At 50.4% G+C, this 27496-nt stretch overlaps 1 protein-coding gene across 4 annotated transcripts; it reads right to left on the bottom strand.

Moving 5' to 3' along the window:
* TRAIP (TRAF interacting protein) lies at positions 1–26749 on the bottom strand. 4 transcript variants are annotated; one of them, XM_007113961.2, is made up of 15 exons: positions 26559–26749; positions 19670–19727; positions 19078–19161; positions 16428–16467; positions 15696–15823; positions 14370–14458; positions 13754–13867; positions 12891–12978; positions 12050–12139; positions 11497–11585; positions 3710–3865; positions 1416–1464; positions 993–1142; positions 831–881; positions 5–609 (listed from the first exon to the last, which is right to left on the bottom strand). In XM_007113961.2, the coding sequence occupies exons 1-15, from the start codon at positions 26654–26656 to the stop codon at positions 484–486; spliced, it is 1410 nt and encodes a 469-aa protein (XP_007114023.1). In that variant the 5' UTR covers positions 26657–26749; the 3' UTR covers positions 5–483. The 4 variants fall into 4 exon arrangements, with proteins under 4 accessions (XP_007114024.1, XP_007114023.1, XP_023979907.1 ...); XM_024124139.2 differs by having other exon boundaries at positions 6–609; positions 14370–14461; XM_007113960.2 differs by having other exon boundaries at positions 7–609; positions 14370–14464.
* Positions 26750–27496: the final 747 nt, after the last annotated feature.

Here is a 27496-nt window from a genome sequence, read left to right as displayed (position 1 = left end):
CCCCCTCCTCTCCCTACCACCATCCCCCATTCCCCGCCCTGCTTGGCCCAGGCCAACAGCAAGTCAGAGACAGGCAGAAGCTTGGGCAGGCTGAGGCTGCCTGAGAAGCCTCAAGCACTTTGGTCCTTACAGTCAACAAAAAACCCTGGTCTGGAGGACCAGAAGCAGCCCAGCCACATCTGATCATGGCTATAAATGGGAGCCTAGAATAAGGAGCAAGCCCTGCTGGTGGGAACAGTGAGCTGATCACATCAGCTCTCACAGGGAGACCCAGTATGATGGGGGGTGGGGCAGGGTGTGTGTGCAGGAAAAGCACAGTTCCTGGGCCTCACCTTCAACCCCATCTTCTTGTTTATCCTTGTCCTCAGGGCTGGTCCTAGAAGAGGGGCCATGCCCCCCCAACCATCTGCCGAGCCAGTCAGAGGTCCTCGGCCTATAAGTCAGAGGCATGTATCTGGCCACTGATCAGACTCACTGTTCTCACTACCACAGGAAGTTGTCCAGCTTGGCCTGGGAGGGAGGGAGCACTGTCCTGGCCCCCAGTCTCTGCTTAGCCCTGGCCTTGGGCTTGGGTTTAACGGGCAGTGAGCGGATCATAGTCATGTCAGTCTGAAGGAAATGTCAAGGAAGAGGCCTAAAGAGGGGACTGGAATGGAATGCAGGGCAGGAAAGGCTCAGACTTGGCGGTGGGCAGCCCTGCTATACTGAATAAGGTCTGGCTCTGCACACCTGGGGCTGCAGCCACTGGTGGGCTGGGGTCTGGGGGTACAGGTGAGAGATGATGTGGGCGCCACAGCTCAGCTCAGCCCAATGCTACAGAACAAGGATACAGGCTGGATGAATTTTGTCCGGCCTCCAAGTCCATCGAAGCCGGTCCTTACCTAAAGCAGAAGGAAGAGGTGAGTGGGCCAGGCTAATGGGCTAGGGGGCTGGCCACCCAGCCCTACCCCCAAGGAGGCTGGCACTTGCCACTTGTAGGAAACCACACTCACTGCATCTGTGCTGCGACAGGGCTCTGCCCTGGTCCTCTTGGTCTGTTTCTGGCCCAGGACAGCATTCCGGATGAAGACAGGGAAGGCACCAGCCAGCTCCTCATCAGGCTCTCCCAGACAGCGCTGGCCACCCAGCAAGAGCTGAGACTCCTGCAGAGAAGACCCCAGAGCCAGGCTTGATAAGCCGGATGGCAGCAAACGAGGAGGGTAGGAGGTGTGTTGGAACAGGATCAGGATCTCTGATGCCTCACCAGGAGGCAGGAAGGACAGTGAGTAGGGTTCCCAGGGTGGCTCCAAAGTGCTTCAGTCCTCCAGGGGTGAGAGGGCTCTGGCAAGACCCTGACCTCTCAGAAGACCAGATTCATACTCAGTCCGGGCCAGAGTTGGAGGGTGACTGCCTGAGCTTCTTCTGGGAAGCCTTACCTGCTTGGAGCCTTTGGGCATCTTCTTGAGAACGTCCCGAATGGGAGAACTGCAAGAGCGAAACATGAAGACAAGAGGCAGGTGAGCAAGACATAAGGGGCAGGTGAGGGACTTCCCTGGTGGCACAGTGGTTAAGCATCCACCTGCCAATGCAGGGGACACGGGTTCGAGCCCTGGTGCGGAAAGATCCCACATGTCACGGAGGAACTAAGCCCATGCGCCACAACTACTGAACCTGTGTTCTAGAGCCCGTGAGCCACAACTACTGAGCCTGTGCTATAGAGCCCGTGAGCCACAACTACTGAGGCCCATATGCCTAGAGCCCGTGCTCTGCAACAAGAGAAGCCACTGCAAGGAGAAGCCCGCGCACAAGGAAGAGTAGCCCCCGCTCGCCGCAACTAGAGAAAGACCCCCGTGCAGCAAAGATGCAACACAGCCATAAATAAACAAACAAACAAACAAATAAATATATTTTTAAAAGGGGTGGGCAGGCGAACCAGGCTCAGCACATTCCCCTTGGGGAGCCACCGCGTGGCATGGCTGCTGGCATGGCTGCGTGCTGGGCAAGGCACCTCAGTAATCCCCACCCCAAGAGCAGGTCTGTGAACAGCTGGATAGCCACAGCCACCAGAGTGGTGGAGGCAGGGGAGGCTGGGCCATATTCCAATCTTGTGGCTTCCACTCAGGGACAAACCAATTCCATTGGAATGCTCACCATTGGAATGATGGGCTCTCAGTCACCTCACCGCATTCTGGGCTGTATGTGGGGCTGGAGAAACCAACAAATTCACTACCCACAGAAGGAAAGCCACTCATGCCCTGAAAATGAGCTCAGGCCTAGTCCCATCTGCCCAGAGAGGGGCCACCACCTCCAGAGGACCCTCAGTAAGTTAGAGAGCCCGTAAAGTACTCTCAGAACACAGGGTTAGGCCATCTCCCTAGATAAATCTGTGCAGGCAGGGTCTGGGGCAGAACAGATCATGGCCCCAGGCCCTGGTCTGCCACTCCTAGTTCCAGAGCTGGACACAGTGTTTCCATCCAACTCCTGGAGACCCTAGCAGCTGGATACCCTCTTCTCATATCTTCCCAGAAGGGTGAGAGAATGGTGACCTAAGGCTGACCCTGTGGATTCTCAAAGCCATAAGGACAGGGGCAGGATCAGGGCCTGCAGATACTGAACCCCTCTGTTCCTGCCCCCATAGCCTGTGGTGATGCCACATGATGACCATGGGAAGAATCTCCTCTTGCTCCACTTGCAAGTCTGGTTCTGGGGAGGCTAGGCTCCCTCACCCCCCTCACAGGCACTGAAGATGGTAGAAATGTCTCTAAAAGGTATGGTAGCCTGCAGGCCCCAGGTGCCCACTTTCAACCTTTATAGCTAAAGAGGCAACAAGAGGAAGCCAGAGTATCGAGCAGGCACTGATAGGCCCCCTGACTGTAGCCCACATGCTCTAGGTTTGTTTCTCACTGCTACCAGGCCTGGCCCTATACAGCACTGGTGCCTCTGCCCCTGAGGCTGGGGAGGGGTGGATAATCCAGCTGGCTTTCCCTTTTGTCCTCTCCCAGGGCCTCCTCTACCTCCACTGCCTAACATCTCAATTTCTTTCTCTCATGTCCAAAGTCTTTGATTGAGAAAAACCTTGCTCAGCCCCTGACTCCCTTACCTGAGCAGTGTACACCTACATGATGTACAGGAGTAGCTCTTGTCTCCATGATGAACTACAGTGGCCTGCCTGGCCAAGGAGACAGCCTCCCCACTCCCAGTCCCACTGCACTGCTAGTGCAGGTCCCACCCATCCCACTGCAGCTCCTCACAGCTTTTCATGTCTGCCCCTGTGGGCTACCTCCTTAAGTGGTAGGGCTCTGGGCTCCATAGTCTGATATGGTCCTGCCTCAAGCATGAGCCTGTGGGGCACACAATGGAAGAGGAAGTTCAGAGTCCCTGACTTAAGACTCCAGCGAGCCCATTCAAGGTCCTGGGAGCACCCTGCCTCCCAACAGCATCAGCCCAGACCTGCCCCTACTGGGACCCTTGTGTTCTCTCTAATTCACATCCCCAACTTTGCTTGAAGGGTGATTGTGAAGATTAATGAGACAAGCAAGAGAAGGGCTTTGTACAGATTGAGTACTCAGGAGAGGGCAGAAAGGTAGCTGGAACCAAAGCCATGGCCGTGGCCAAGCCCAGGTGGCCCTCACTGCCCTGTCAGCCACTCAGAGCTATTAGGGCAGGGCCTGCAGAGACCTCTTAGCCATCCTCCCTCCAGGCTGTGGAACGGCCAGGGACTACCACTTACTGTGCCTTCTCTGGGAAGAGCCTCTTGGCATGGCCATGCTGGGTGCTGGAGGGCTGGGCTGGGGGAGTATCCACATTAAAGGTGGCATTGAGGTCAATATCATCACCGAAGGCTGGCCGGCGAAGCTTCAGGTTCAGCATCTCCATAGGAGCTGGGCTATAGGCAGAGATGGCCTGGTTAATCAAGACCACAGTGGCAGCCCAGAAGAACAAAAGCCCCTCAAGCATCAGAGATGGCTCAGCTCCAGGGGCCTGGAGCCCACACCTGGTTTACAGCCATCCTGCAAGGAAGCCCAAATCTCTACAGAAGAAACCACTTGGCTTAGTCCTTCACACAGTGGAAGTCTGGAAGACATGGAAGGAAGCAAGCAAAAACTCACACAAAACCCAAATGTACAACCAAAAGGCCTTTTATTCACGTAGCCTCATTTCTCAGAATGCAGTGCAAGGATCCTGTCAGAGAGGTGACTACAGACTGAAGGAGAGGAATGTCCCTTCCAGTGCTACTTATTATGACAAATGACACAATATTAGAAACTGTCAAAATGACTCCCCTAGGGGGCTGGTACTTTCATAGCTTGAATGTGATATACACATTAAAGTAGTGTTTCTAGAGAGTAAACTTAATAACATGGGAAAGTGCTCATATGTTAAATTTAAAAAGCAATACAAAACTCTATAGTCAACAAAAGAAAAAACAGAAAAATTAGACTTCACAAAAATTTTAAATTTTGCGCATCAAAAGATACTATCAATAGAGTAAAAGGGCAATCCACAGAATGGGAGAAAATATTTGCAAATCATATATCTGTTAACGGATTAAAATCCAGAATATATAGAGAACTTCTAAAACCCAACAACAAAAAAGCAAATGACCCAATCGAAAATGGGCAAAGGACTTGAACAGACATTCCTCCTAAGATAATTTATAAGTGGCCAATAAAGGGGAGTTCCCTGATGGCCTAATGTTTAGGATTCTGGGCTTTCACTGCTGTGGCCCGGGTTTAATCCCTGGTCTGGGAACTGAGATCCCCACAAGCTGCAGCATGGCCCAAAGAAACCATCCCCCCAAAACAAATGGCCAATGAAGACATGAAAAGACCCTCAATACCACTAATCATTAGGGAAATGCAAATCAAAACTACAATGAGACACCCCTCACACTCATTAGGATGGCTACTATAAAAAAAAAACAGAAAATAACAACTGTTGGTGAGGATGTTCTGAAATTGGAACCCTGTGCACTGTTGGTGGGAATGTAAAGTGATTAAATCACCATGGAAAACAGAAAGACAGCTCCTCAAACAATTAAAACTAGAATTATCAAGTGATATAGCCATTCCATTTCTGGGTGTATGTGCAAAAGAACTGGAAGCAGGATCTCAAAGAGATATTTGTATATCCGTGTTCACAGTAGCATTATCCACAATAGCCAAAAGGTGGAAGCAACCCAAGAGTCCATCTACAAAAGAATGCATGAGCAAAATGTGGTATATACATACAATGGAATATTATTCAGCTTTAAAAAGGAAATTCTGCAACATGCTACAACATGAATGAACCGTGAGGACATTATGCCAACTGAAAGAAGCCAGTCACAAAAAGATTCTACTTACATGAGGTATTTGGAGTAGTCAAGACCACAGAGACAGAAAGGAGAATGGTGGTTGCCAGGGGCTGAGGTGGAGGGGGAGGAAATGGGGAGTTACTGTTTAATGAGTATAGAATTTAAGTTTTACAAGACAAAAATTTGGGGGATGGATGTTGGTGATGGTTGCACAACCTTATGAACATCTTTAATACCACTGAACTGTACACTTAAAAATGTTGGTAAGGGACTTCCCCAGTGGTCCAGGGGTAAAGAATCTGCCTTCCAATGCAGGGGACGTGGGTTCGATCCCTGGTCGGGGAATTAAGATCCCACGTGCCATGTGGCAACTAAGCCCATGCGCCACAACTACTGAGCCTGCGTGCCTCAACTAGAGAGAGAAAACCCGCACACCACAACTAGAGAGAAGCCCGCGTGCCACAGTGAAAGATTCCACATGCCACAAGGAAGATCCCGCGTGCCACAACTAAACCGGATGCAGCCAAAAAAAAAAAAAGTTGGTAAACTTTATGTTATGTATATTTTACCACAATAAAATTGGGGGAAAAAAAAACAAAGAAAACTCTATGTATAGTACAATCACATGACTTGTGCACACACATCCCCCACTCTACCACATACAGAAAAAGGACTTGAAGGGAATATACCACTGGTCAATGGTGACTACCTCTGGGATAAGTCCATATTTTCCAAATTCTCAACAATGAATGTGTTTTCACTTTTTTAAATGGGGGAGTGGTATAATTCTATTAGAAAATTTAAGCCAACAGGATTTTTTCTAGCCCATCCAGACCTGGTGGGGCTCCCCGGCTCCTGTGATCAGAGAACTCCGGGGAGTGGCAGGGGAAGCCCCAAGAACACTCTTTCCCTCAGGAGCCTTTCAGAGCTGCCCACAGCCCTACTCTCACTACTCAGGGACAGAGGGATGAGCTGTGCCGTATTAGTCTCTGGCCAGGAGCCAGATGGGGTATGCAGATCAGAGGAAAGGAAATACCTGCACTGACTTGGGTCGGTAAGCAATCTGGGAAGCTTAGACTCTCTCTTTCCCTGGCCAGACCCCTGGAAGCTCTACCCTTTCCTTGCCTGTAGGTGGAAGCAAAGGCTGCATAGACCCACCTCAGACCAACTCCATGCGTTGCTTTGCTTCCCCCTCTGGGAACCACAGCATAAAGCAGCAGTCCGGACCACTCATGCCAATCTTTTTTTTTTTTTTAAATAATTTTATTTAATTAATTTTTTTTTATTTTTGGCTGCATTGGGTCTTCGTTGTTGCTTGCGGGCTTTCTTTAGTTGTGGTGAGCAGAGGCTACTCTTCATTGCGGTGCTTGGGCCTCTCACTGCGGTGGCTTCTCTTGTGGAGCACAGGCTCTAGGCGCGTGGGCTTCAGTAGTTCTGTCTCAGGGGCTCTAGAGCATATGCTCAGTAGTTGTGGTGCGCGAGCTTTAGTAGTTGTGGCTCGCAGGCTCAGTAGTTGTGGCGCACGGCTTAGCTGCTCCGCGGCGTGTGGGATCTTCCTAGACCAGGGCTTGAACCCGTGTCCCCTGCATTGGCAGGAGGATTCTTAACCACTGCGCCACCAGGGAAGCCCCATGCCAATATTCTGTAAGATCTGTTACTCTGCCACTATTTACCAACCTCAGCAAGTCCAGGTCCAGGTTAGGAGAGGTGCACTCAGGAGGCAGGCAGGGTCTGGCTACGAGAGCCATTTTGCCCTCCAGGTGGCTCAGGGTAGGACTTCCTGCTGCCATTGCCTCAGACCTTGCCCAGTGATGTTCATGGCATGTGCCCAGCCTTGGCTCAAGCCAAGCCAGTCTTTTTCACTCACACCTCCTGGCCATCCCCAACACTAAATTCAAGACTCAGGAGGTTCTCAGTGCCTCCCTCACTCCCCCACACCATGTGGCTCATATGAACACATTTCTTTTTCCCTCAGACACTTCCTGGTAAATCCTCTTCTTTTATAAGCTTGAACCCTGTTTTTCTTCCTGCCAATGGTCTTTCTTTCCTTCCCACCTTCTGTCTGTCTGACAAAGTGGAAGAGTCTAGAGCTCAGTGGCCACATACACCCCCCAAATGGTTGAGGGCCTGGCTTTAGGTCCTCCTGGGTGATACCATCATCTTTGGGATACTCACCCATGGCCAACATACAGGGCTTCATGCCAGAGGACTCAGGAATTGGGGCAAGAAACCCCTCTTTCCAAAACTCAACCAAGGCGCTGGGCAGACCTATTATCTGTGTGGCATGGAAGTTAGTCAGTGTGTCCTCCATGAACTCATGGCAAGCGGCAGGCCTACCCTAAGCAAAGGCCTCCCCAACTCCCTTCAGCTTGGAGGTCAGAGGCTCTTGGGGTCCATGAGAGAGGTCTTCCAAACACCTCCTCTGTGGTTGGGGGCGATAGCTACCTCCTGAGGCCTCCCTAGAATGACAGGAGTGAAGGATAACCCTACCGCAACAAATGGAATGGGCAGCCATCATCAGTACCCATAGATTTCCACAAAAATCTGGGAGAGAGCATGGCCAGGGGATAGGAGACTTACACAATAGCCAGAACCCACCAGGAGAGGTCTACGGATGCAAGGGAGGAGCCGGGAAGACCTGGATTTACAGATGCATTAAACAAGCCTGAAAATGGGGGTACTGATGGAAGGTGCGAGCTTGGTGCCACCCCTCCCTACATCAGGGAGTGAGCACCAGGAAGTGAGCCTGCTACCTGGGGCCAAGAATGAGAAGGGCCTTTCCTAAAGTCATCTGCAAACCATCCACAGGATCTTAGGGCAGCCAGTACTGGACCTGACAGCAAATCCCTCTGCACCTAGGTTCAGATAAGACTCAGCATGATACCAGATGACTGAACATTCCCCCAATCCCTGCCCATAAAGGTTGGGTTCCCAGGACACCTTTCTGTTACTCCTCCTCAGAGGGCCACAGGCAGCCAAGGACCCCCAAGCATGAGAGGGAAGTCCAAGAGAAAGGCCATGATGTGCAAACACTGGCCCTGACAGAAATGAAAATGCTAGACCATAAAACAAGGGATAGCATATTTTGCCAAGGATGCATTCAGTGAGCAAGAAAGAATGTGTGCAAATTTAAAAGGAGATTGCTGATTCAGCCTTAAAAAGGAAGGAAATTGGGACTTCCCTGGTGGTGCAGTAGATAAGATTCCAAGCTCCCAATGCAGGGGGCCCAGGTTCAATCCCTGGTCTGGAAACTAGATCCCACATGCATGCCGCAACTAAGAGTTCGCATGCCACAACGATGGAGCTCACCTGCCGCAATTAAGGAGCTCACGTGCCGCAACTAAGGAGCCCACAAGCTGCAACTAAGGGACCTGCCTGTTGCAACTAAGACCCGGCGCAATCAACCAACCAAACAAACAAATAAATAAAAAGAAAGTAAGCAAAAGCAGGAATGGAAAGTCCCTGGGCACCTAGAGGAAGCCTCTGTGCTTGTGCTCCCCCTTACTGTGGACGCCAGACACAGATGACAAGTGCACGGAAACCCATGGAATAGAAAGTGAAGGGAGCACAATGGGGAGCTTGCAGACAGCAGCCTTGAGTGATATCCTAAAAAAAAGGATTTTTACTTTCTGCCTTGACCCAGGTTGGGTTCTAAAGGTCTATCTACATGAGATGGTCACTGAGACTAACAGCTCCCTGAGGGTGGGTACTATACCTGCCAAGCTCCTGACAGAGCCTTTGTGTTACCTGGGGCTTCCAAGGTGGCTGGGCCGATGGGCTCTGAGGGTAGAGTAGGTAGGAGGGACCAGAAACAGAGCTTAGTTTGTCAAAATCAGCCACAGGATGGACCTCACAGAGTCATGTGCCTATCACGCTCTCACAGCCCTCAGACCTAAACTGGGGCAGGCAGGCAGCCCTGGCTCTGTAAAGAGACACTGGAAGGGGCTTCCCTGGTGGCACAGTGGTTAAGAATCCACCTGCCAATGCAGGGGACACGGGTTCAAGCCCTGGTCCAGGAAGATCCCACATGCCGCAGAGCAACTAAGACCGTGTGCCACAACTACTGAGCCCACGCGCCACAACTACTGAAGCCAGCGCGCCTAGAGCCCGTGCTCCACAACAAGAGAAGCCACCGCAACGAGAAGCCAGCGCACCACGAGGAGTAGCCCCCGCTCACCGCAACTAGAGAAAGCCCGCGTGCAGCAACGAAGACCTGATGCAGCCAAAAATAAATAAATTAAATAAATAAATTAAAAAAAAAAAAAAGAAACACTGGAGGACCTGAGGTATGAAAGGAAAGAGAGAGATTGAGGAATGAAAGGTAGGAGAATGAGAGGAAACTGGCTTGCATGCATTCACTGCCCCCCTCAGACGCTGACCGGGTACCATGGTGTAGAGGAAGGAGCGTGTGTGAGGAAGCTGACGGTGGGGACACAGATTAGGAGGCGGCTCCCGGTCTACTCACAGCCGGGTGTGTACACAGGGGGTAGACCAGGCTCCAGAAAGCCTCTAGAGCACCTCTGTGGACCCTAGCACCTGACGGCATCTGAATAAGAAGTGCTACCTGTGCAGAGGACAGTGAGCTTATTTCTGCTGAGGAGACTAGGGAAGGCTCCGCAGGGCAGCTGATGCTTCAGTGTGGAGAAGAGCAGAAGCACAGGAGGGCATAGGAGCAGGAAGGCAAGGGGTATTCTGCTGCATTGGGCAGTGTGATTTGGCTGAAGCCTGAATATCCACCACAGCCCACAAGGCCAGCTCCATGAGGGCCTGAGGCCAGTGCCAAGGGTCCTGGGAGATGTTTGGCAAGGGAGTGGCATGATGCCATGGGGCTGCTATACAGGACAGGGGGGAGGAGTCGGGCGACAGGTCATAAGCCTCACACGGAGGTGGGAGCAAGGAAAAGGGTCAGGAAGGCACCATAGAAGTTAGATGGGCAGGCTCTAGCAACTGAGCGGATATGGGGAAGAGGGCGCATAATGATTTTCCAACGTTGAAACGTGGTTCAAAGGGACTTCCCTGATGGTCTAGTGGGTAAGATGCCACACTCCCAATGCAGGGGGCCCGGGTTCGATTCCTGGCCGGGGAACTAGATCCCACAGGCATGCTGCAACTAAGAAGTCCACACACTTCAACTAACAGCCCGCATGCCGCAACTAAGAAGACTGCATGCCACAACTAAAGATCCCACACGCTGCAACTAAGACCCTGCACAGCCTAAATAAATAAATAGCTAAATAAAAAAAAAAAAGTGGCTCAAATAAAAGTGGCTGGGGGGCTTCCCTGGTGGCGCAGTGGTTAAGAATCCGCCTGCCAATGCAGGGGGCACGGGTTTGAGCCCTGGTCCGGGAAGATCTCACATGCCGCAGAGCAACTAAGCCTGTGTGCCACAACTACTGAGCCTGTGCTCTAGAGCCCGTGAGCCACAACTACTGAGCCTGCAAGCCATAACTACTGAAGCCCTTGTGCCTAGAGACCATGCTCTGCAACAATAGAAGCCACCGCAATGAGAAGCCCATGCACTGCAACAAAGACCCAACGCAGCCAAAAACAAAATAAATTTTTTTTTAAAAAGTGGCTGGGGACTACGCTGGTGGTCCAGTGGTTAAGGATCTGTGCTACCAATGCAGGGGGCATGGGTTCGATCCCTGACTGGGGAACTAAGATCCTGCATGCTGCGTGGCTCAGGGGAAAAAAAAAGTGGCTGGGCTGCTGGGTTGTGTTTTCTGTCTGGACCATCAGGAGGGCTGCTAGGCAGGAGATTGCCCTGAGGACCCTCTCAGCCCATTGGCTTCTGTGGAACACTCGGGAGGAGGACACCCATCCCTCTGGCTCTTGGCTCCCTCTGCTGGCAGCTTTAATGTGCATATTCCTGGAACCAGAAGAGAGTTACAGTATTTCCGTGATTGTTTCAGAACCTGGGGCAGACGGATACATTAGGTGAGCCATTCCATAAACAGGATGCCCTGAGCTGGTGCTCCTGACCTTTCTCTGACCAGCCCTAGGTCCTTTCTGGCCTCCCCTGGACTCTCCTTGTCAGAGCCCAGAATCTACCTCAAAGCTGCTTTCCAGCTAAATCTTGGCTATCTCCCAGGGCAGGGGGTCCACAGCCTTCAGGCCCACATGGGCCACCTACTCCCACAAAGCCAGGAGGAGTGAGGACACCCTTACCAGGGAGCTCCTCCAGCCTGTAGCCCTTGCACCACCCCAGAGGGTCAACAAACCTCTCTAAAACCAGGCGGTTGACAGTCTCACTGTCCACTGGTGGCAGGTTCAGGGTTTCCTGCAGCATCGTTAGCTTTTTTCTCAGGCTCTTGGGGAAGGAAAGAGAAGAGTGTGAAAGAGACGCTGAGGCACCAAGTCCAGAGGGACTGCCAAGGACTGAGCACCACACAGGAAAGGCAACCCCACTGGGAAGAGAACAAGGCCCGAAACCCAAATATCAGGCTCAGGAGGCCAGGACCACCCGACCTCAGAACCCCTCTCTGGTGGAGCCCCTACTCTGTTGGTCTCAAGGATGTAGGCACAGGACAGACTGTGCCTACAGTCTGGAAGTGAGGAAGACCCAGGTGCTCTCTGTCCTCTGCTGAGGAGGCCCCGGCTCCAGACCAAGGGCCAAGGCACATGTCCTGACCCACCCTGACCCAGGAGGATGCAGGGATCCCAGAGCCACCACCACTGACTGGTGCAAGGTTTCACGGGCAGAACTAGCCAGCCCTGTTATTGGAGGGCACATAAGCCACCCCTCCTTCCCGCCTGGCCAGAGATGTCCCTCACTGCGATTTCCTTGTCAGCACTCTGTAAGTCCTTCTGGGCCGACCTCAGCTCCAACTTGGCCTGGTCCAGTTCAGAGTAGACTGTCTGCAACTACAAGAAAGTGTAAGGAGAAAAGGATGAACCAAGGGGTGGCCATGTGCCCTGCCCGCACCTGCTGCTACACTAGCTCGTGGTAGCCCGGGGTCCAGAAGAGCTGGGAACACGGGAGGGAGACCCTAGCTCCATGGGGCTGGACCTTAGTCTGGCAATGTCCATCTGGAGCTGCCCAGGAGCAAGGGCTACTTCCTACACCCTTGCCCATGGATGCATCATGCCCAGAAATAAAAAATGCTGTGCTGACTGAATCAGGTTCCAAGATGCCTTCTACTGGGTGTCCCTTGGTGGCCTAGTGGTTAGGATTCCAGGCTTTCACTGTCATGGCCCAGGTTCAATCTCTGGCTGGGGAACTGAGATCCCACAAGCCAAGTGGCGTGGCCAAAAAACACAAACAAACAAAATTAAACAAAACAAAAAATACCCCCAAACAAGAGGCCTCCTACTCTGGGCCTGGAACAAAAAACACGCCCCTGAAGCTGTCACATTTGGGACCTGTGTGCTCCAGCCAGCTGAGAGGTACCAAGAAGAGCAGAGGGGAACAGAAGTGTGCAGAAACTGGGGGGATACCTGCCTGACCTGCCACCCTAACTGGACAAGCCATGTAGCCAGAGTCAATGCCCAGTAAGTATCAGAAACCAGCCTCTGTGAGTCATCCAACAGCCCCATGGCCTTGCTTAGGATCACACATGAGCATGACAAAAGGACAGCCACCTCTCCCTTCACTGTCAGCTCCCCACTGAATTACCTTGCTTCTGGAAGAAAACAAGTCCTTCTTCAGTTTGTCGGCTAGCTCCCCTGAGGTCTTCCGTGCCTCTTTTAGATTCTCGTACTCTCTACAAAGGGGCCATGGAAAGACATGTCAGCACCAGACACCTGCTGGTCAGACTGAGCCACAACACCAACCAAACACAAAGCCCAGCCCAAGCCCTCAGCCCTTCTCATTCCTACTCTGACACCTGAGCCCAGAGGGGACCAGGTGGTGCTGTGGAGGGTCCGGCACCCAATGCAAGGAGAGCTAGTGAGTCTCTGTTCCCTGCCTGCCTGCAGGCACTGGCGATTTGAGAGGGTGTGCAGGAAGCCCCAGCCCCACTACGAGGCCCCCTACACCACCTGACCCGTACATGAGGCATCTGGAATCCTCCATGCCTGTCAGCCAAGTGGTCCTTTTTCTCCCACCTCACACCCATTGTAGTGAACATCTGAGCTGAGTTTCTGATGCAAGTCAGGCAGGGTCAGTAACAGTGCTGATGGGAAACAGGCTCCAGATATCATGATGGGGCTCATGGCTCAGAAAGCTGTGCCAATGTCTTTAGAAATAACACTTATAATTCACACTCAATTCTCTCAATAATCCTGTGAGGCAAGTTATTATTATCTCCATTCAGGAAGCTGAGGATCAGAGAGGTTAAGAAATTGGCTCCTGGCCACATGGTGAAAGGGGTGAGGGTTCAAACTGAGGCAGCATGGCTCCAGAGCCTTAACTTAACCTTAACTTAACCCTTAACTCCACCTGCTGTGCTTTACAAGAGATGGGCAACAGACGGAGAGGCATGGCTGGGGTGCCATGGCTTAGCTCCTGGGCTTGGATAGAGGGGCCAGGGTACACACTTCTTGAGGGACACGCAGTACACAGCCAACTGCTCCAACGCTGACTGTCCCACACCCATGTCTCGGATCATCTCCTCCACCTCGGGCCGCTGACTCTGGAGTAGGAGCTCAATCCTGAAAAATACCCAGCCCACAGCATTTAAAACCTGGAGGCTGATGGGTAGATACCCAGTGCAGCTCTGCTTCCCTTTGCTGCCGTTGCTATGGTGACAGCCTGAGCTGCTAGGATGCTTCAGCAGGCAGGTCTGCCCAAAGAAAGGCCCCACAGCAGAGCTAAGCACAGCTGCAGCGATGCTGCTGAGGAAGAAGGGGTGTTGACAGAGAGCTTTAGGTCAGGGATCCCCAGAGAGAGGTTCTTGGAACAAAAGCCCTGCCAGGTCATTTGGCCACAGGCAACAGGGAAAGGGAGGAGTGTGGCAAGAGCCCCCATGGAAAGTAGAGGAGCCCATAGAGGCATAGTAAGACCTGTGCCCATACTCAGCTGGCCTGAGCCCCCCCATGGCCTATGGAGAGTTGAGCTACAGAGGTGAGTCAGCCCCTGCTGCAGCCCTCAGAGCTGTGCCCCAGAGGGGCCCTAGGTGCAAGGGCACAGGGCAGGCCCCAGATCCAAGCTCACCGCTCCATGGTCTTCATCTTGTTCCGGAGCCGGCGGGCCTCCTCCCGTGCTTGTTTGGTCTCATCCTGCTGCTGTTCCAAGTACTTCATCTGCTTCTGAAGAGCAAACGTACCCCTACATATCTGTTGCTTGGAGGCTCCCAGGGGCCAAGGCTAAAGTCATTGGGAGAACACTACCCTAGAACTGTATGCTTTTGAAAATGCTGATAAGCATATGCTCCAACGCCCAGGAGGTAAGGCTCCTGGCCCCCACTCTGGCTTGTGCTTTTCTGCTAAGAGGCCCTAGGCTAGCTGCTTCCTCACCTCCCTGCTTGCTTCCTCCTGAGATATGTCTTACCATAGGCACAGCCCACTCCCAGGATCTATAGGCCTGCTGGGGGCTGCCAGGGTCCTGTGGCCTGCTGTGCAGGAGGCTGAAGAAACCTGGAGTACAAATCCAGGCTGCGCTATCCACCATCTAGACCTATGGACAGTTGCCGGGGTAGGAGAGCTGAGCCAGAGGCAGCTGGCCAGGCTGCCCTCAGTACCTGGCCACTTCATCTCTGACCTGGGACTGCCAGCAGACTCCTGCTCTGCAGCCAGGTGCTGGTTCACTCCTTCCTTCCCACTGGCCAGGCCACGTGATCCAGGCCAGCCACGAAGCAGAGACACAAACAATGAACACCCTGGGGCCCTATCTGTTCACAAGGATGGCTCCCCTTCCCTTTCAAATGGCATCCAGCAAGGACTGCTCCTTCCTACGAGGCCAGAATATCAATTGTGGATTCAAGTCAATCACCTCATGCCCCTTGGAGAGCAAGAGGCTCACCAACCCAGGCTGATACAAAATTCATTTGGGTCTAGAGCCACTTGCTCTGCAGGCTTTGATCTGCCAGGTCAGCTCAGCACAGCCGACTTCAAAGGCCCCATGCTCCTCCCTGGGATGCTGTTTGATCTGGCTCCAGAGAGCAGCCCAGCCAAGGACTAGAGTGCTAATGGAAGGTTCTTCAGGCTGGCTTTGTCAGTGGAGTACAAACCACTTTTGGAAACACGGTCCAGCCTCACTGAGGTCTTGGCTGAGCAGCCCCTCCATGAAGCACTGGGCAGGCCTCACCTCTCGAAACTACCTAGTACAAAATCCATAAGCGCAGGCAATACGACCCTTTTCTCATGGGCTGGATGGGTACAGCATGGGAGGCCTGGGGAAGATGGGATTTGCCTCCATTTTACAATTGCACAAACCAAGGTATTCACCAAGGCAGAACCAAAAGACAAGCCCAGAGTGATGAGTCCAGGACTAAAACTATATCTCTCCACCAATCTGTGTCCACAAGGCCTGGAGACCCACCTTGAGGGTGGAGCACAGCATCTCAGCCTTGTCTAAGGCCTTCTGCAGGGATTCAACAGTGGCGTTGCGTTCTTCCAGCGTGTCCCGCAGAGTGTCAATGATGAGCTGGCTGTCTCGTTTTTCCTTCTCTGGAGCAAGGGTGGGGGATGGAGGGAGAGAAGAGGCCCGTCCACACTGCAGTATGAGAACCTAGGCCCTTGGGCTCCAGCACACCACCCCAGAGCCAGGTGAGGAACAAGTCTCAGGCCAGAAGTTGGGTGGCCCACTTCTCTCTCTGGCAGACACCAAACCAGGGACTCCCAGCCAGAGTCTGTTTCTTCAGGGGATGAGATCCTCTTTCTGATGCTTGGAACTACTTGAGTAAAGATTTCACTGCTCCGTGCTCCTGTGGGTCTAGTTAATTCATCTTCCCAAAACTCAAACAAGTTCCTGCCAAACTTGGCAGTGGAACCTTCACCTACAAATACTTTGTCCTATTAGATAGCCCCCTCCCAGCCCAGGTCCTAGGCAAGCAGCCTCAGACAAAGAGAAGAGGCTCACCTGATGTAGGTGGACAGCTTCAGTCACCTCCCTTTCCTTTCCTTTTCTGCCAATCACAAGAGCTGATAGGACTCTTGGACATATGAAGCAGGGAGAGCCCCTGGCTCTGCCAGAAGGTTGGAGGCCTTCCTCCCAGGGCCTCTCCCTCCACTACCCAAGTCAGGGGCTTCCCAGGGCCCCTTGGGAACTCACCTTTCTGGGAAAGCAGGGCTCTGGTATTATCCAGTTCATTCTGCAAGGCAATACCCACAATAAGCAGCAAGAAGGCATCAGAGCTGGCCTCCACTCAGCCTCCCATAAGGCTTGTGGGGAGCCCCAGGAGGGGACAAGGAGGCCTATGGGCCCAGGTAAGCACGAACCCTGTGCACCTCAAGGCCAAGCTAAGTCAACAATGGAGAGAGAAACCTTGCTTTATCTCTGTGTGCCTTTTTAATTTTTATTTATTTTTTTATTTTTGCTGTGTTGGGTCTTCGTTTCTGTGCGAGGGCTTTGTCTAGTTGTGGCAAGCGGGGCCCACTCTGCATCGCGGTGCGCGGGCCTTTCACTATCGTGGCCTCTCTTGTTGCGGAGCACAGGCTCCATACGCGCAGGCTCAGTAGTTGTGGCTCACGGGCCTAGTTGCATGTGTGCCTTTTTAAAAAGTAGATAAAATGGATGAAAATAATTTCAGGTACAAGACCCTAGGACAGGAAAAGAGGCATAACAGGGGCAAAAGAAGTGGAGCTGCGCCTGTGCAGTCAGTCTCATGGCAGAGGCTTCCATCACTTCCTTGGGCCTGTGCTGGCCTTGACCCTCTCTGGCATTAGCTGCACTCACCGGGGACACAGAATTGGGATGTCCAAGCACCTTGGGCCACCACTGCTTCCCTCCACCCTGGGTCCTGCCTGCTTCATGGTCTTCCCCTCTCCAAGCTCTAAGCTGGCTCTGTGCACCATGAATCTTCCAGCCCCAGAATCCAATAGGTAGGTGAACCAGGACAACTTTGCACCCCTGGATGAAATCTCACCTGCACTAGGCTCTAAGCAGACTGTTGTGAGAGTCAAATGGGCCTCTCAAAGTGCATGCATATGTTCCGAAGCCACTGCCACAGAACCACTGAGAGGCTGGAGCAGAACTGAGCCCAGCTCCCATTCAGGAGTCCCATGTACTCAACACCCCTGTGGGCAAGAGACATGCCTACTCCATAAGCAGGAAAACCAGGCTCGGCAGACCTGAAAGGCTTGGCCTAGGGTCCATGGTGGTAGCTAGATGCAATCCAGAAAAATCCTCCTCCAGATTACCCTTCCCAGGTCAATGCAAGACTCAGAATATCAGGCTTCCCTGGTGGCGCGGTGGCTAAGAATCTGCCTGTCAATGCAGGGGACACGGGTTCAAGCCCTGGTCCGGGATGATCCCACATGCTGTGGAGCAACTAAGCCCGTGCGCCACAACTACTGAGCCTGTGCTCTAGAACCGGCAAGCCACGACTACTGAGCCTGCGCTCTAGACCCCGCGAGCCACAACTACTGATGCCCATGTGCCTAGAACCTGTGCTCCACAACAATAGAAGCCACCACAGTGAGAAGCCCGTGCACCGCAACAAAGAGTAGCCCCCGCTCAATGCAACTAGAGAAAAGCCCTCACGCAGCAACAAAGACCCAACGCAGCCAAAAATAAAAAATAAATAAAATAAGTTTAGAAAAAAAGAAAGACTCAGAATATCACATGTGACCAATACTAAGGCCTAGCCCCAGTGCGTGGATAAGTCCCTGTTGTCAGACTCTCTACCCAGGACCCTGGGGCAGGAGCTGTTGGTGGCTGAGCTGGTCAAATAGGCCAGACATCTGGGGTGGAAGCGGTGGGTAGAGAAGGGCACACACGGGATGCCTGAGAATGGCTGCCAGCCCAAAGCTACCGCTAGTCCCCTGGCTCCTTCCACACCCAAGCAGGGTGCCTTCCAAGCAGCCCTTGCTCCAAACTACTCAAGATTTTGCCTCCCTGTCTCCTAGATCTGGCTCAGAAGGCCAGAAAGAAATGAAGCTGCCTTTGTTGCCTTTATCACAGGGAGGACACGGCTTAAAACTGGGAGCAGTTACCATGACGATGAACATGTTAGCTTTAAGCATAAAAGTTCCATGTTCTTGAAGCAGTGAGGTTCCAAGGACATCACAGCACCCTGGGACCAGGGCCAAATGAATCCTGATCTGACAGATGCCCAGCAAATTAACCCTCAGAGTCCAGGTTCACTTGCAAACTCCAATCCCACTTCCTTGAGAGGTTTCTGCCAATCCAATCCCTTTGTGCACAAAGAAAGCTAAACCTTACACTTGGAGGGGAAGCAGTATAAGTGTAGGAGGGAATCCACCCATCCTCCCCTGCAGTGTGGGTTTCTATCCTGGCTGTATATCTTGATTCCAGGGGCTCTGCCCTCCATTCCTGCTCTGAGAAAGACTCAGGCACCTGGATATATACCAAGTTCCCCAGGCAGTTCTGAAGCACAGGCAGGTTTGTGAACAGTAGGTTCACACATATTCCCTGGCTGAGGACTGAAAAGATGGTTGTAGACCCTTTGCGAGGTGAGGGAACTTCAGGAGATGCACTCTGAACTATGGTCAGAATTGCTCTGAAATCCCCAGGTGAGGGCTCACAGTCAAGTGGCTCCCTTCCTCCCTAACAGCGTATTTCTCCAATGACTGTAGCATCATCACTTGTCCTCTGCTCTCTCAGCCTCTGCCTTGAAATCTCTACCAAGTCCTCCCTCCAGAACTCCATCTCCATACTTGAGGTACTCTCCCTGGATAGGAGCAGAAAGTGAACTCTCAGAGGGTTTGGGGTTCAGTAGAATGAGATAAATTCTGGGTACCTTTAAGAATTCTGCATCTAAGACACTCTCCTCCTCCTGGGCAAGGTCAAAGAAGAGCTTATTGATAATGGTTCTTTTACCGACCTGAATGAAAGAACAAGATACAGTATGACTGCACAGCTGGGTCACGGGCAAGGAGGACAAGAGTGTACATTCAGCCAAGCCCATCTCAGGCCTAACCTTTCACAGCACATCCCTTGGAGTGAGAGGACCTCTGTAACCCTGTAGGTGGCCCAAGCTGGTGCCACTAGCTTGGTGGTTACTGAAGTCATGTCACTGCAGACCCATGTGGTAACTGCTCAAAAGAAACCCCAACTCTAGGTGCTGGGCATTGCAGGGGAAAGGCAGGGAAGGAGACCAAATCTACCCAGGTGAAGATTGGCCCAGGCAATGAGAGTCCATCCGCCTGCTATCCTTGGGCACAAGCAGGCCTCCCAAGCCGCTCAAAAGCACAAGTGAGGCTCGACCAGCCTCAAACCATGAGGGTCCAAATAGGTCAAAGACATTGCTTAGCTTCCGAGATCTTTCCTCATTCCTGATCCCTGGCAAGGAGCTGTCTTTAGCTGAGGTGTTTTCATCCTACCACCTTCACCTGGATTCGGCATTGCGGGCAGGTCCGACTTGGTGCTGTCTCGAACCACTGAATTAGGCTGGAATGAGAAACAGAAAAACAGACTTGTGAGCCATGGCTTGGAGCGAGACATACAGGCCAGGTAGCCACCCCGACCAGAACAGCACCTGTCCTGCTCCTCCTCGACCCAATGCCTGCCTACCCAGGAGGGCAGCACCACAGGCCATGACGATATATCCCACAAGGCCTGACTGGTACAAGCACTCCAACCAATTGGCCCTTTTTTGGGCCCTGTTGGCTTGGATTTCCCTACCGCTGAGCTGCAATTTTGTCAACTTTCTAGGCTTGGAGTGGGGCATGGGGGGGCAACAGTCAAAGCCAGACTCCCTCAGAGATGGGGATTGTAATAATAACCCCATGTAAGCTGGGGCTCCAAAGGGGTACACTTTCAAAGTAAGGATAAACTAGAGGTAAAAGCAAGTAGCAGTAAAAGCAAAACACAGCCCAGCTATGCACCATCTGCTTTAAACTTTAATTAAAATAGTCTCCTGCTAGGGAATTCCCTGGCAGTCCAGTGGTTAGGACTCCGTGCTTTTGCCAAGGGCCCAGGTTCAATCCCTGGTGGGGGAACTAAGATCCCACAAGCTGTGCAGCATAGTCAAAAAAAAACAAAAACGAAACGTAGTCTCCTACTGGTAAACAATCCCACCCCCAGGGACCAGGGAGAAACAGAGTCCTTTCAGGAAGATGATACCATAATCCTAGGCCTCAATTCTTTTTCTATAAATAATTTTTCAAATACATGTAATACAAAGCTAACAATGCACAATGGAATACTACACAGCAATGAGAACGAATGAGTCTACAACTAAGAACAAATTATGGATGAATTACATAAGTATAACACTGAGGAAGAGAAGCCAGATACAAAAAAAGGTATATTGTGTATAACTCCATTTACATAAAGTAAAAAAGTAGGCAAAACTCATCTATGTTGCCGTAAGTCAAGACAGTGGCTATCCTTATGTGTGGGGGGGAAAGGCGGGCAGGTGGGAATAACTGAAAGAGTGCACCGACCTGGGTCCTTGGACTCTTTAATCAATAGAAACTGATAAGAGGCCAGAGAAGAAATTCAGGCAAGGCTTTATTGGGACTTGTGCTACACCTGAGGGAGCAAAAACAAGCAACAGGTGCCCTTGCTTGCTCACTGTGGGGCAGGGGGGGAGCTGGTTCCTTAAATGGGGTGAGTGTAGAGGGCGGGTCGGCAGATTGAGCCACAGGGGTGGCTTAGGTAGTCTGCCCACCCCTCTGGTGGTGCTGTGTGCAGGGGTCATGCACAGACCCTGCTTTTGCTCCAGGCACTTCAGAAGCAACAGCTGGGTTTTGGCCTTTTTGTATTTTTTGTTTGTAATTTGCCCCAGCTGCTGCACACATGTAGTTATTTTTAGTCCCCTATAGTTTCTCTGTATTCTGTTGCTTGAGGAGAGGTTTGTCTAGGTGCAAGTGCAAGCACTCTGGCAGTGTCCCAGGTCCCAGCCTGTTTCAGGAGGAGGTTTCTGGAGTGCTGATGTCTAGTTTCTTGTTCTGAATTCTGGTTGCAAGGGCGTGTTCAGTTTGTGAAAATTCTGCAAGCTACACACTTATTATATTTGTACTTTTAAAGGTTTTATTTATTTATTTATTTATTTTTGGCTGTGTTGGGTCTTTGTTGCTGTGCGCGGGCTTTCTCTAGTTGCGGTGAGCGGGGGCTACTCTTCGTCACGGTGCGTGGGCTTCTCATTGCGGTGGCTCCTCTTGTTGCAGAGCATGGGCTCTAGACACCCGGGCTTCATGAGTTGTGGCTCGCGGGCTCTGGAGCTCAGGCTCAGTAGTTGTGGCGCACGGGCTTAGTTGCTCCGTGGCATGTGGGATCTTCCTGGACCAGGGCTCGAACCCGTGTCCCCTGCATTGGCAGGCGGATTCTTAACCACTGCGCCACCAGGGAAGCCCCTATATTTGTACTTTTATGTAACATTTCTTTAAAAAAAAATTATTTATATATTTATTTATTTATGGCTGCATTGGGTCTTTGTTGCTGCACATGGGCTATCTCTAGTTGCAGCGAGTGGGGGCTACTCTTCGTTGCAGTGCGCAGGTTTCTCATTGTGATGGCTTCTCTTGTTGCGGAGCACGGGCTCTAGACGTGCGTGGGCTTCAGTAGTTGTGGCACACGGGCTCAGTACTTGTGGCTTGTGGGCTCCAGAGTGCAGGCTCAGTAGTTGGGGTGCACAGGCTTAGTTGCTCCGGCACGGCACATGGGATCTTCCCCGACCAGGGATGGAACCCATGTCCCCTGTATTGTCAGGCGGATTCTTAACCACTGCACCACCAGGGAAGTCCCTGTAATGTATTTCAATAAATTTTTTTTAAGTAAACACTTGTACAAGGAAAAAAGCACTACATAGTGCAAACCAGAACATATCCACAAAGACTTAAGATATTCGGATTTTCACAGACCATAATAAACACATTATGATGAATAAATAAAAATTAAGATTGAAAATATCAGCAGAGGGCTTCCCTGGTGGCGCAGTGGATAAGAATCTGCCTGCCAATGCAGGGCACACAGGTTCGATCCCTGGTATGGGAAGATCCCACATGCCACGGAGCAACTAAGCTCATGCACCACAAATACTGAGCCTGCACTCTAGAGCCCGTGAGCCACAACTACTGAAGCCCATGCACCTAGAACCAGTGCTCCACAACAAGAGAAACCACGGCAATGAGAAGCCCGCATACCGCAACAAAGAGTAGCCCCCGCTCACCACAACTAGAGAAAGCCCACACGCATCAATGAAGACCCAGTGCAGCCATAAATAAATAAATAAAATTATTTTAAATAAAGAAAAAAAGAAAGAAAATATCAGCAGAGAATTCGAAAATAAAAGCTGACATATCAGAATTTAATAAGGACCAAACAGAAATTCTAAAACTGAAAAAATGGCCAAAATTAAGAATTCAATGGATGAGTTTAATAGCAGTTTAGACACAGTTGAAGAACTGGTATATTGAAAGACAAGTCAGAGGAAACACCGAGAATTAGAAAGATGGAAAATACATGAGAAATGATAAGAGATATAAAAGATACTGTGAGAAGGTCTAGCATACATATAACTAGGAATTCCAGAAAGAAAGTGTTAGGTAGAATAATGTCCTCCCCTCAAGAAGTGTACGTCCTAATTTCTGAAACCTGTGACTATGTTACCTTATATGACAAGAGTAATTTTGCAGATGTGATTAAGTTAAGGAGATGGGGAGATTATCCAGGTGTGTCCCATGTAATCACAAGGGTCCCTGTAAGTGTGACAGGAGTATTGGAGTCATACAGAGAGAGTTGAAGATGTAACACTGCTGACTTTGAAGATGGAGAAATGGGCCATGAGCCAAAGAAGGCACAGCCCCACTTCCATCTTGATTTTAACCAAGCAAGACCCATTTTGGACTTCTGACCTCCAGAATTATAAAATAATACATCTGTGTTTTCTTAAGCCACTAAGTTAGTTGTAATTTGTTATAGCAGACATGAAAAACTAACATAGGAAGAAAAGAGATAATGGAATAGAGGCAATACATGAAGAGATAAAGCCTGATAATTTCCCAGAACTGATTAAAGAAATTGTTCCACAAGTTAAAGAAACCTATGACTCTCAAGCAGAATAAAAATAGTAACAAAAAGAGAATTGAGGTAACTATATTACTGTCAGACAAAATAGACTTTAAGTCAAAAAAGTTTATAAGAGACAAAGAACGACTTTACATATTGATAAAAGGTTCAATCCAACAAGACATAACAATTATAAACATATATGCACCTAACAAAATATATATGAAATATATACATGGAAGAAAATTGTACAGAATTGAAGGGAGAAACAAAAAGTTCTCCAATAAAAGTTGGAGGTGTTGGGGCTTCCCTGGTGGCACAGTGGTTGAGAGTCCACCTGCCGATGCAGGGGACACGCGTTCGTGCCCCGGTCCAGGAGGATCCCACACGCCGCGGAGCGGCTAGGCCCGTGAGCCATGGATGCTGAGCCTGCGCGTCGGGAGCCTGTGCTCCGCAACGGGAGAGGCCACAACAGTGAGAGGCCCGCGTACTGCCAAAAAAAAAAAAAAAAAAAAAAAAAAAAAAAAAAGTTGGAGGTGTTGGGACTTCCCTGGTGGCTCAATGGTTAAGAATCAGCCTTCCAGTGCAGGGGACAAGGGTTCAATCCCTGGTCCGGGAAGATCCCACATTCTGCGGAGCAACTAAGCCCGTGTGCCACAACTACTGAGCCCGCACTCTAGAGCCCACGAGCCAAACTACTGAAGCCTGTGCACTGCACCGCAAAGAAGAATAGCCCCCCGCTCGCCACAACTAGAGAAAGACCAAATGCAGCAACGAAGACCCAATGCAGCCAAAAAAATAAATAAAATTTTTTTAAAAATTATTTTAAAAGTTGGAGATGTCAGTACCCCACAATTTCAATAATGGATAGAACAATCATACAGATGATCAATATGGAACTAGAGGACTTGAACAACTCTTTAAACCAAATAGACCTAACAGACATATACTCCCCCCAACAATAGAAGAACACACATTTTTCTCAAGTGCACGTGGAACATTCTCTAGGAAGGTCATATGTTGGGCCACAAAACAAGTCTTACATTTTAAAAGGCTGAAATCACACCAAGTATCTTTTCTGATCAAAATAGAATGAAACTAAAAATCAATAACAGAAGAAAAATGGAAAATTCACAAATGTGTGGAATTAAACAACACACTCTTAGACAACCAATGGGTCAAAGAAGAAATCACAAGGGAAATTAGAAAATACCATGAGATTAATGACAATGAAAACATACCAAAACTGTGTAATACAGCAAAAGCAGTGCTAAGAGGGAATCTGATAGCTTTAAACACACACAATAAAAGAGAAGACACCCATTAGGATGGCTATTATGGAAAAAAAACAAAACAGAAAATAAGTTTTGGCAAGGATGCGGAGAAACTGCAACCCTTGTGCATTGTTGGCGGGGATGTAAAATGGTGCAGCTGATGTGGAAAACAGTAAGGCAGCTTCCCAAAAAATTAAATATAGAATTACCGTATGATCCAGCTATTCCACCTCTGGGGATAACCCAAAAGAAATGAAAGCAGGAAAAAAAAAAAAAAAGAAATGAAAGCAGGAACGTGAACAGATACTTGTACACCAATGTTCATGGTAACATTACTCACAGTAGCTGAAACATGGAAACAACCCAATGTCTATTAACAGATAAAGGGATAAACAAAATGAGGTATTTTCATACAATGAATACTACTTAGTCATAAAGATGAAATTCTGAGACATGCTGCAACATGGATGAACCTTGAAAACGTTACACTTAGTGAAATAAGCCAGACTCAAAAGAACCAAATGTGTGATTCCACTTATATGAGGTAGCTAGAATAGAAAAATTCAAGGAGACAGAAAGTAAAATAGAGGTTTCCATGGGCTGTGGAAAGGGGAGAATGGAAAGTTATTGTTTAATGGATACAGTGCTCTGTTTGGAATGATGGAAATGTTTTGGAAATAGATAGTGGTGATGGTTACACAACGTTGTGAATGTACTTAATGCCACTGAATTGTACACTTAAAAATGGTTAAAATGCAAGGCATCTTTGAGCTCACTGAGTAAACACCCTTCTGATAAATTTTAAAATTTTATGAAGAAGTTATCATTGAAATTAAATGGTGGCAGACATGTCCAAGGAATATTGCAGGAATTTGATCCCTTTATAAATCTTGTGATAGGTGAATGTGTGGAGATGGCAACTACTGGGCAACAGAACTGTGTTCCCCAGAGAAATCAATTGTTTCCACGTGTTCCCTTTCCAAAGGGCCTCTTTTACTATGATATAAAAATCAGGTTGTGTACATTTTCATACTGAACTTTTTTGTTAAGTAAACTTTTACAAAAGTTTTAAAAAGGTTAAAGTGTTAAATGTTATCTTATATATTTTTTACTATAATAAAAGTGTATAGTAAAAAAAAGGAAAATGAAAAAATGGTTAATTTTATGTTACACATATTTCACCACAATTAAAAAAGCTCGGAATCAGCCTGTTCACAGCTGCTAGAGGAATCTCCTCACTAGCTGCACACTCAACAGAACGGCTTGATTAGAAAGCACCTCCTTACCCTTCGATGTTAACTTGGGTTTGCTGGGGTCAGTGAATACACTGAAGTGTCTGACCAACGAGATGACTCTGGACAGAATCATTCCAAACCATCAAACAAACCACAAGAAATCGGGTAGCCAGTAGTCTACTAGGTCTCGAAGAAACAAAAGGGCTCGCTAATGTGGTGAAAGTTCATTTCTGCCCTGGCTAATAATTTTGAAATCACATCTCTTTGCAAGTCGATCAAAGAAACCCCTACTCTGTCTTCATTAAACCAACCCTGGGGCTTCCCTGGTGGCGCAGTGATTGAGAGTCCGCCTGCCCATGCAGGGGACACGGGTTCGTGCCCTGGTCCGGGAAGATCCCACATACCGCGGAGCGGCTGGGCCCGTGAGCCATGGCCGCTGAGCCTGCGCGTCCGGAGCCTGTGCTCCGCAACGAGAGAGGCCACAACAGTGGGAGGCCCGCGGACCGCCAAAAAAAAACACAAAAAACAAAAACAAAAAAACCAACCCTGTACCCCCGACCTCAGCTCAGCTGTCACCTCCTCCGGGAAGCCTGCCATAACCCGCCTCTACCCAGGTCAGGAACTCTCGTGGGACTCCGTCTAATGCCGTCCTCATCACCAGTCTGGGCTCCGGGGTCGGGTCGCCCGGAGGCCCGACACCCCACAATCCTGTAGCCGTACGGGGGCGAGTGCCCAGCTCCAACAGAGCAGTCACTCACCACTGCAAGTGGAAGGTGTGGCCGCAGTGAATGGCGGCCACGTCGCGGGAGTGATCGAAGAAGTCAGAGCAAATGGTACACAGAGCACGGATAGGCATGATGACTGGTCTCAAGTGGCTAAGGTAGCCAAGGAAAACGCGACGGGTTCAGCTTCGTGGCCGTGCCTCCGCGTCTCAGCTTGCTTCAAATTTGGCTCCGCAGCGCAACTTCCGGGAGCGGATCGGAAGTGGCAACAAGGAACGTGAAGGCGCGGACTGAAGGTTGGGTCCGGATTGGACGAACCCTCAGGGGCGGGGCTTAACGGCCCAGCGGCCGTAAAGAATCGCGGGGCGGAGCGCCGGCCTGAAAATGTTAGCGGTATATCTCAGGCGGCTCGCGGGAAGACTGCCAGTACCGCAGGAGCTCAGCGTTGGATTGGCACGGAGAGCAGCTGCGCCGCCGGCCGGGCCCCTTTCTGGGGCAAGACTGGGAGTTATGGTCCCAAGCCAGAGCTGGTGCCAGGTGCGCTGGGCACGGGCTTCTCAGCCTTGTTCTCTCGGCGCAGCCTCCTCTGCACTTCGGGGGAGTCGAGAATACCGCGGCCGTAGGGGAATGGGACGACGGTCCCGATGGAGAGCGGGTCCCCTGGGCTCTGGACAGTGCTCGACCATATGGTGGAAGCCCATAGTTCCCAGACCAAAAGAACGCTCCACCCTCTCAGCCTTCCGCTCTGAGTGGTCCTAGAAAGATGGACCCAGGTCCAGACACCTCAAGCTCACCCTGGCTCTATACAAGCAAAGCTTGATGATCCCTAAGTTTAGAGGTGGCAGGGCCAGTATCCTGACTTTAGCTCCTAGCTCTCAGGAGGATCAAGTTTTGCCTCGGGACTGCAGTAGGGTTGGCATTTTGGAGGCCCAGATGCTTCATAGATGAGTGACTAACAACCCTTTTTCTTATTC

This window comes from Physeter macrocephalus, chromosome 18 (assembly GCF_002837175.3).
Source record: "Physeter macrocephalus isolate SW-GA chromosome 18, ASM283717v5, whole genome shotgun sequence".
Classification (NCBI taxonomy): Eukaryota; Metazoa; Chordata; class Mammalia; order Artiodactyla; family Physeteridae; genus Physeter; species Physeter macrocephalus.
The sequence above is the reverse complement of the archived record's forward strand: the minus strand, read 5'-3'. Positions and strand labels throughout refer to the sequence as shown.

What these genes read in the sequence shown, in the direction of transcription:
- TRAIP (XM_007113960.2), bottom strand. Translation starts at nt 26,656, where the DNA reads ATGCCTATCCGTGCTCTGTGTACCATTTGCTCTGACTTCTTCGATCAC. An exon ending in TACTGCGTGTCCCTCAAGAA is followed by an intron (nt 12,979 to 13,753) that starts GTGTGTACCCTG and finishes GCCCCTTTGTAG; the next exon opens with AGAGTACGAGAATCTAAAAG. An exon ending in TGTTTTCTTCCAGAAGCAAG is followed by an intron (nt 12,140 to 12,890) that starts GTAATTCAGTGG and finishes ACTTTCTTGTAG; the next exon opens with TTGCAGACAGTCTACTCTGA.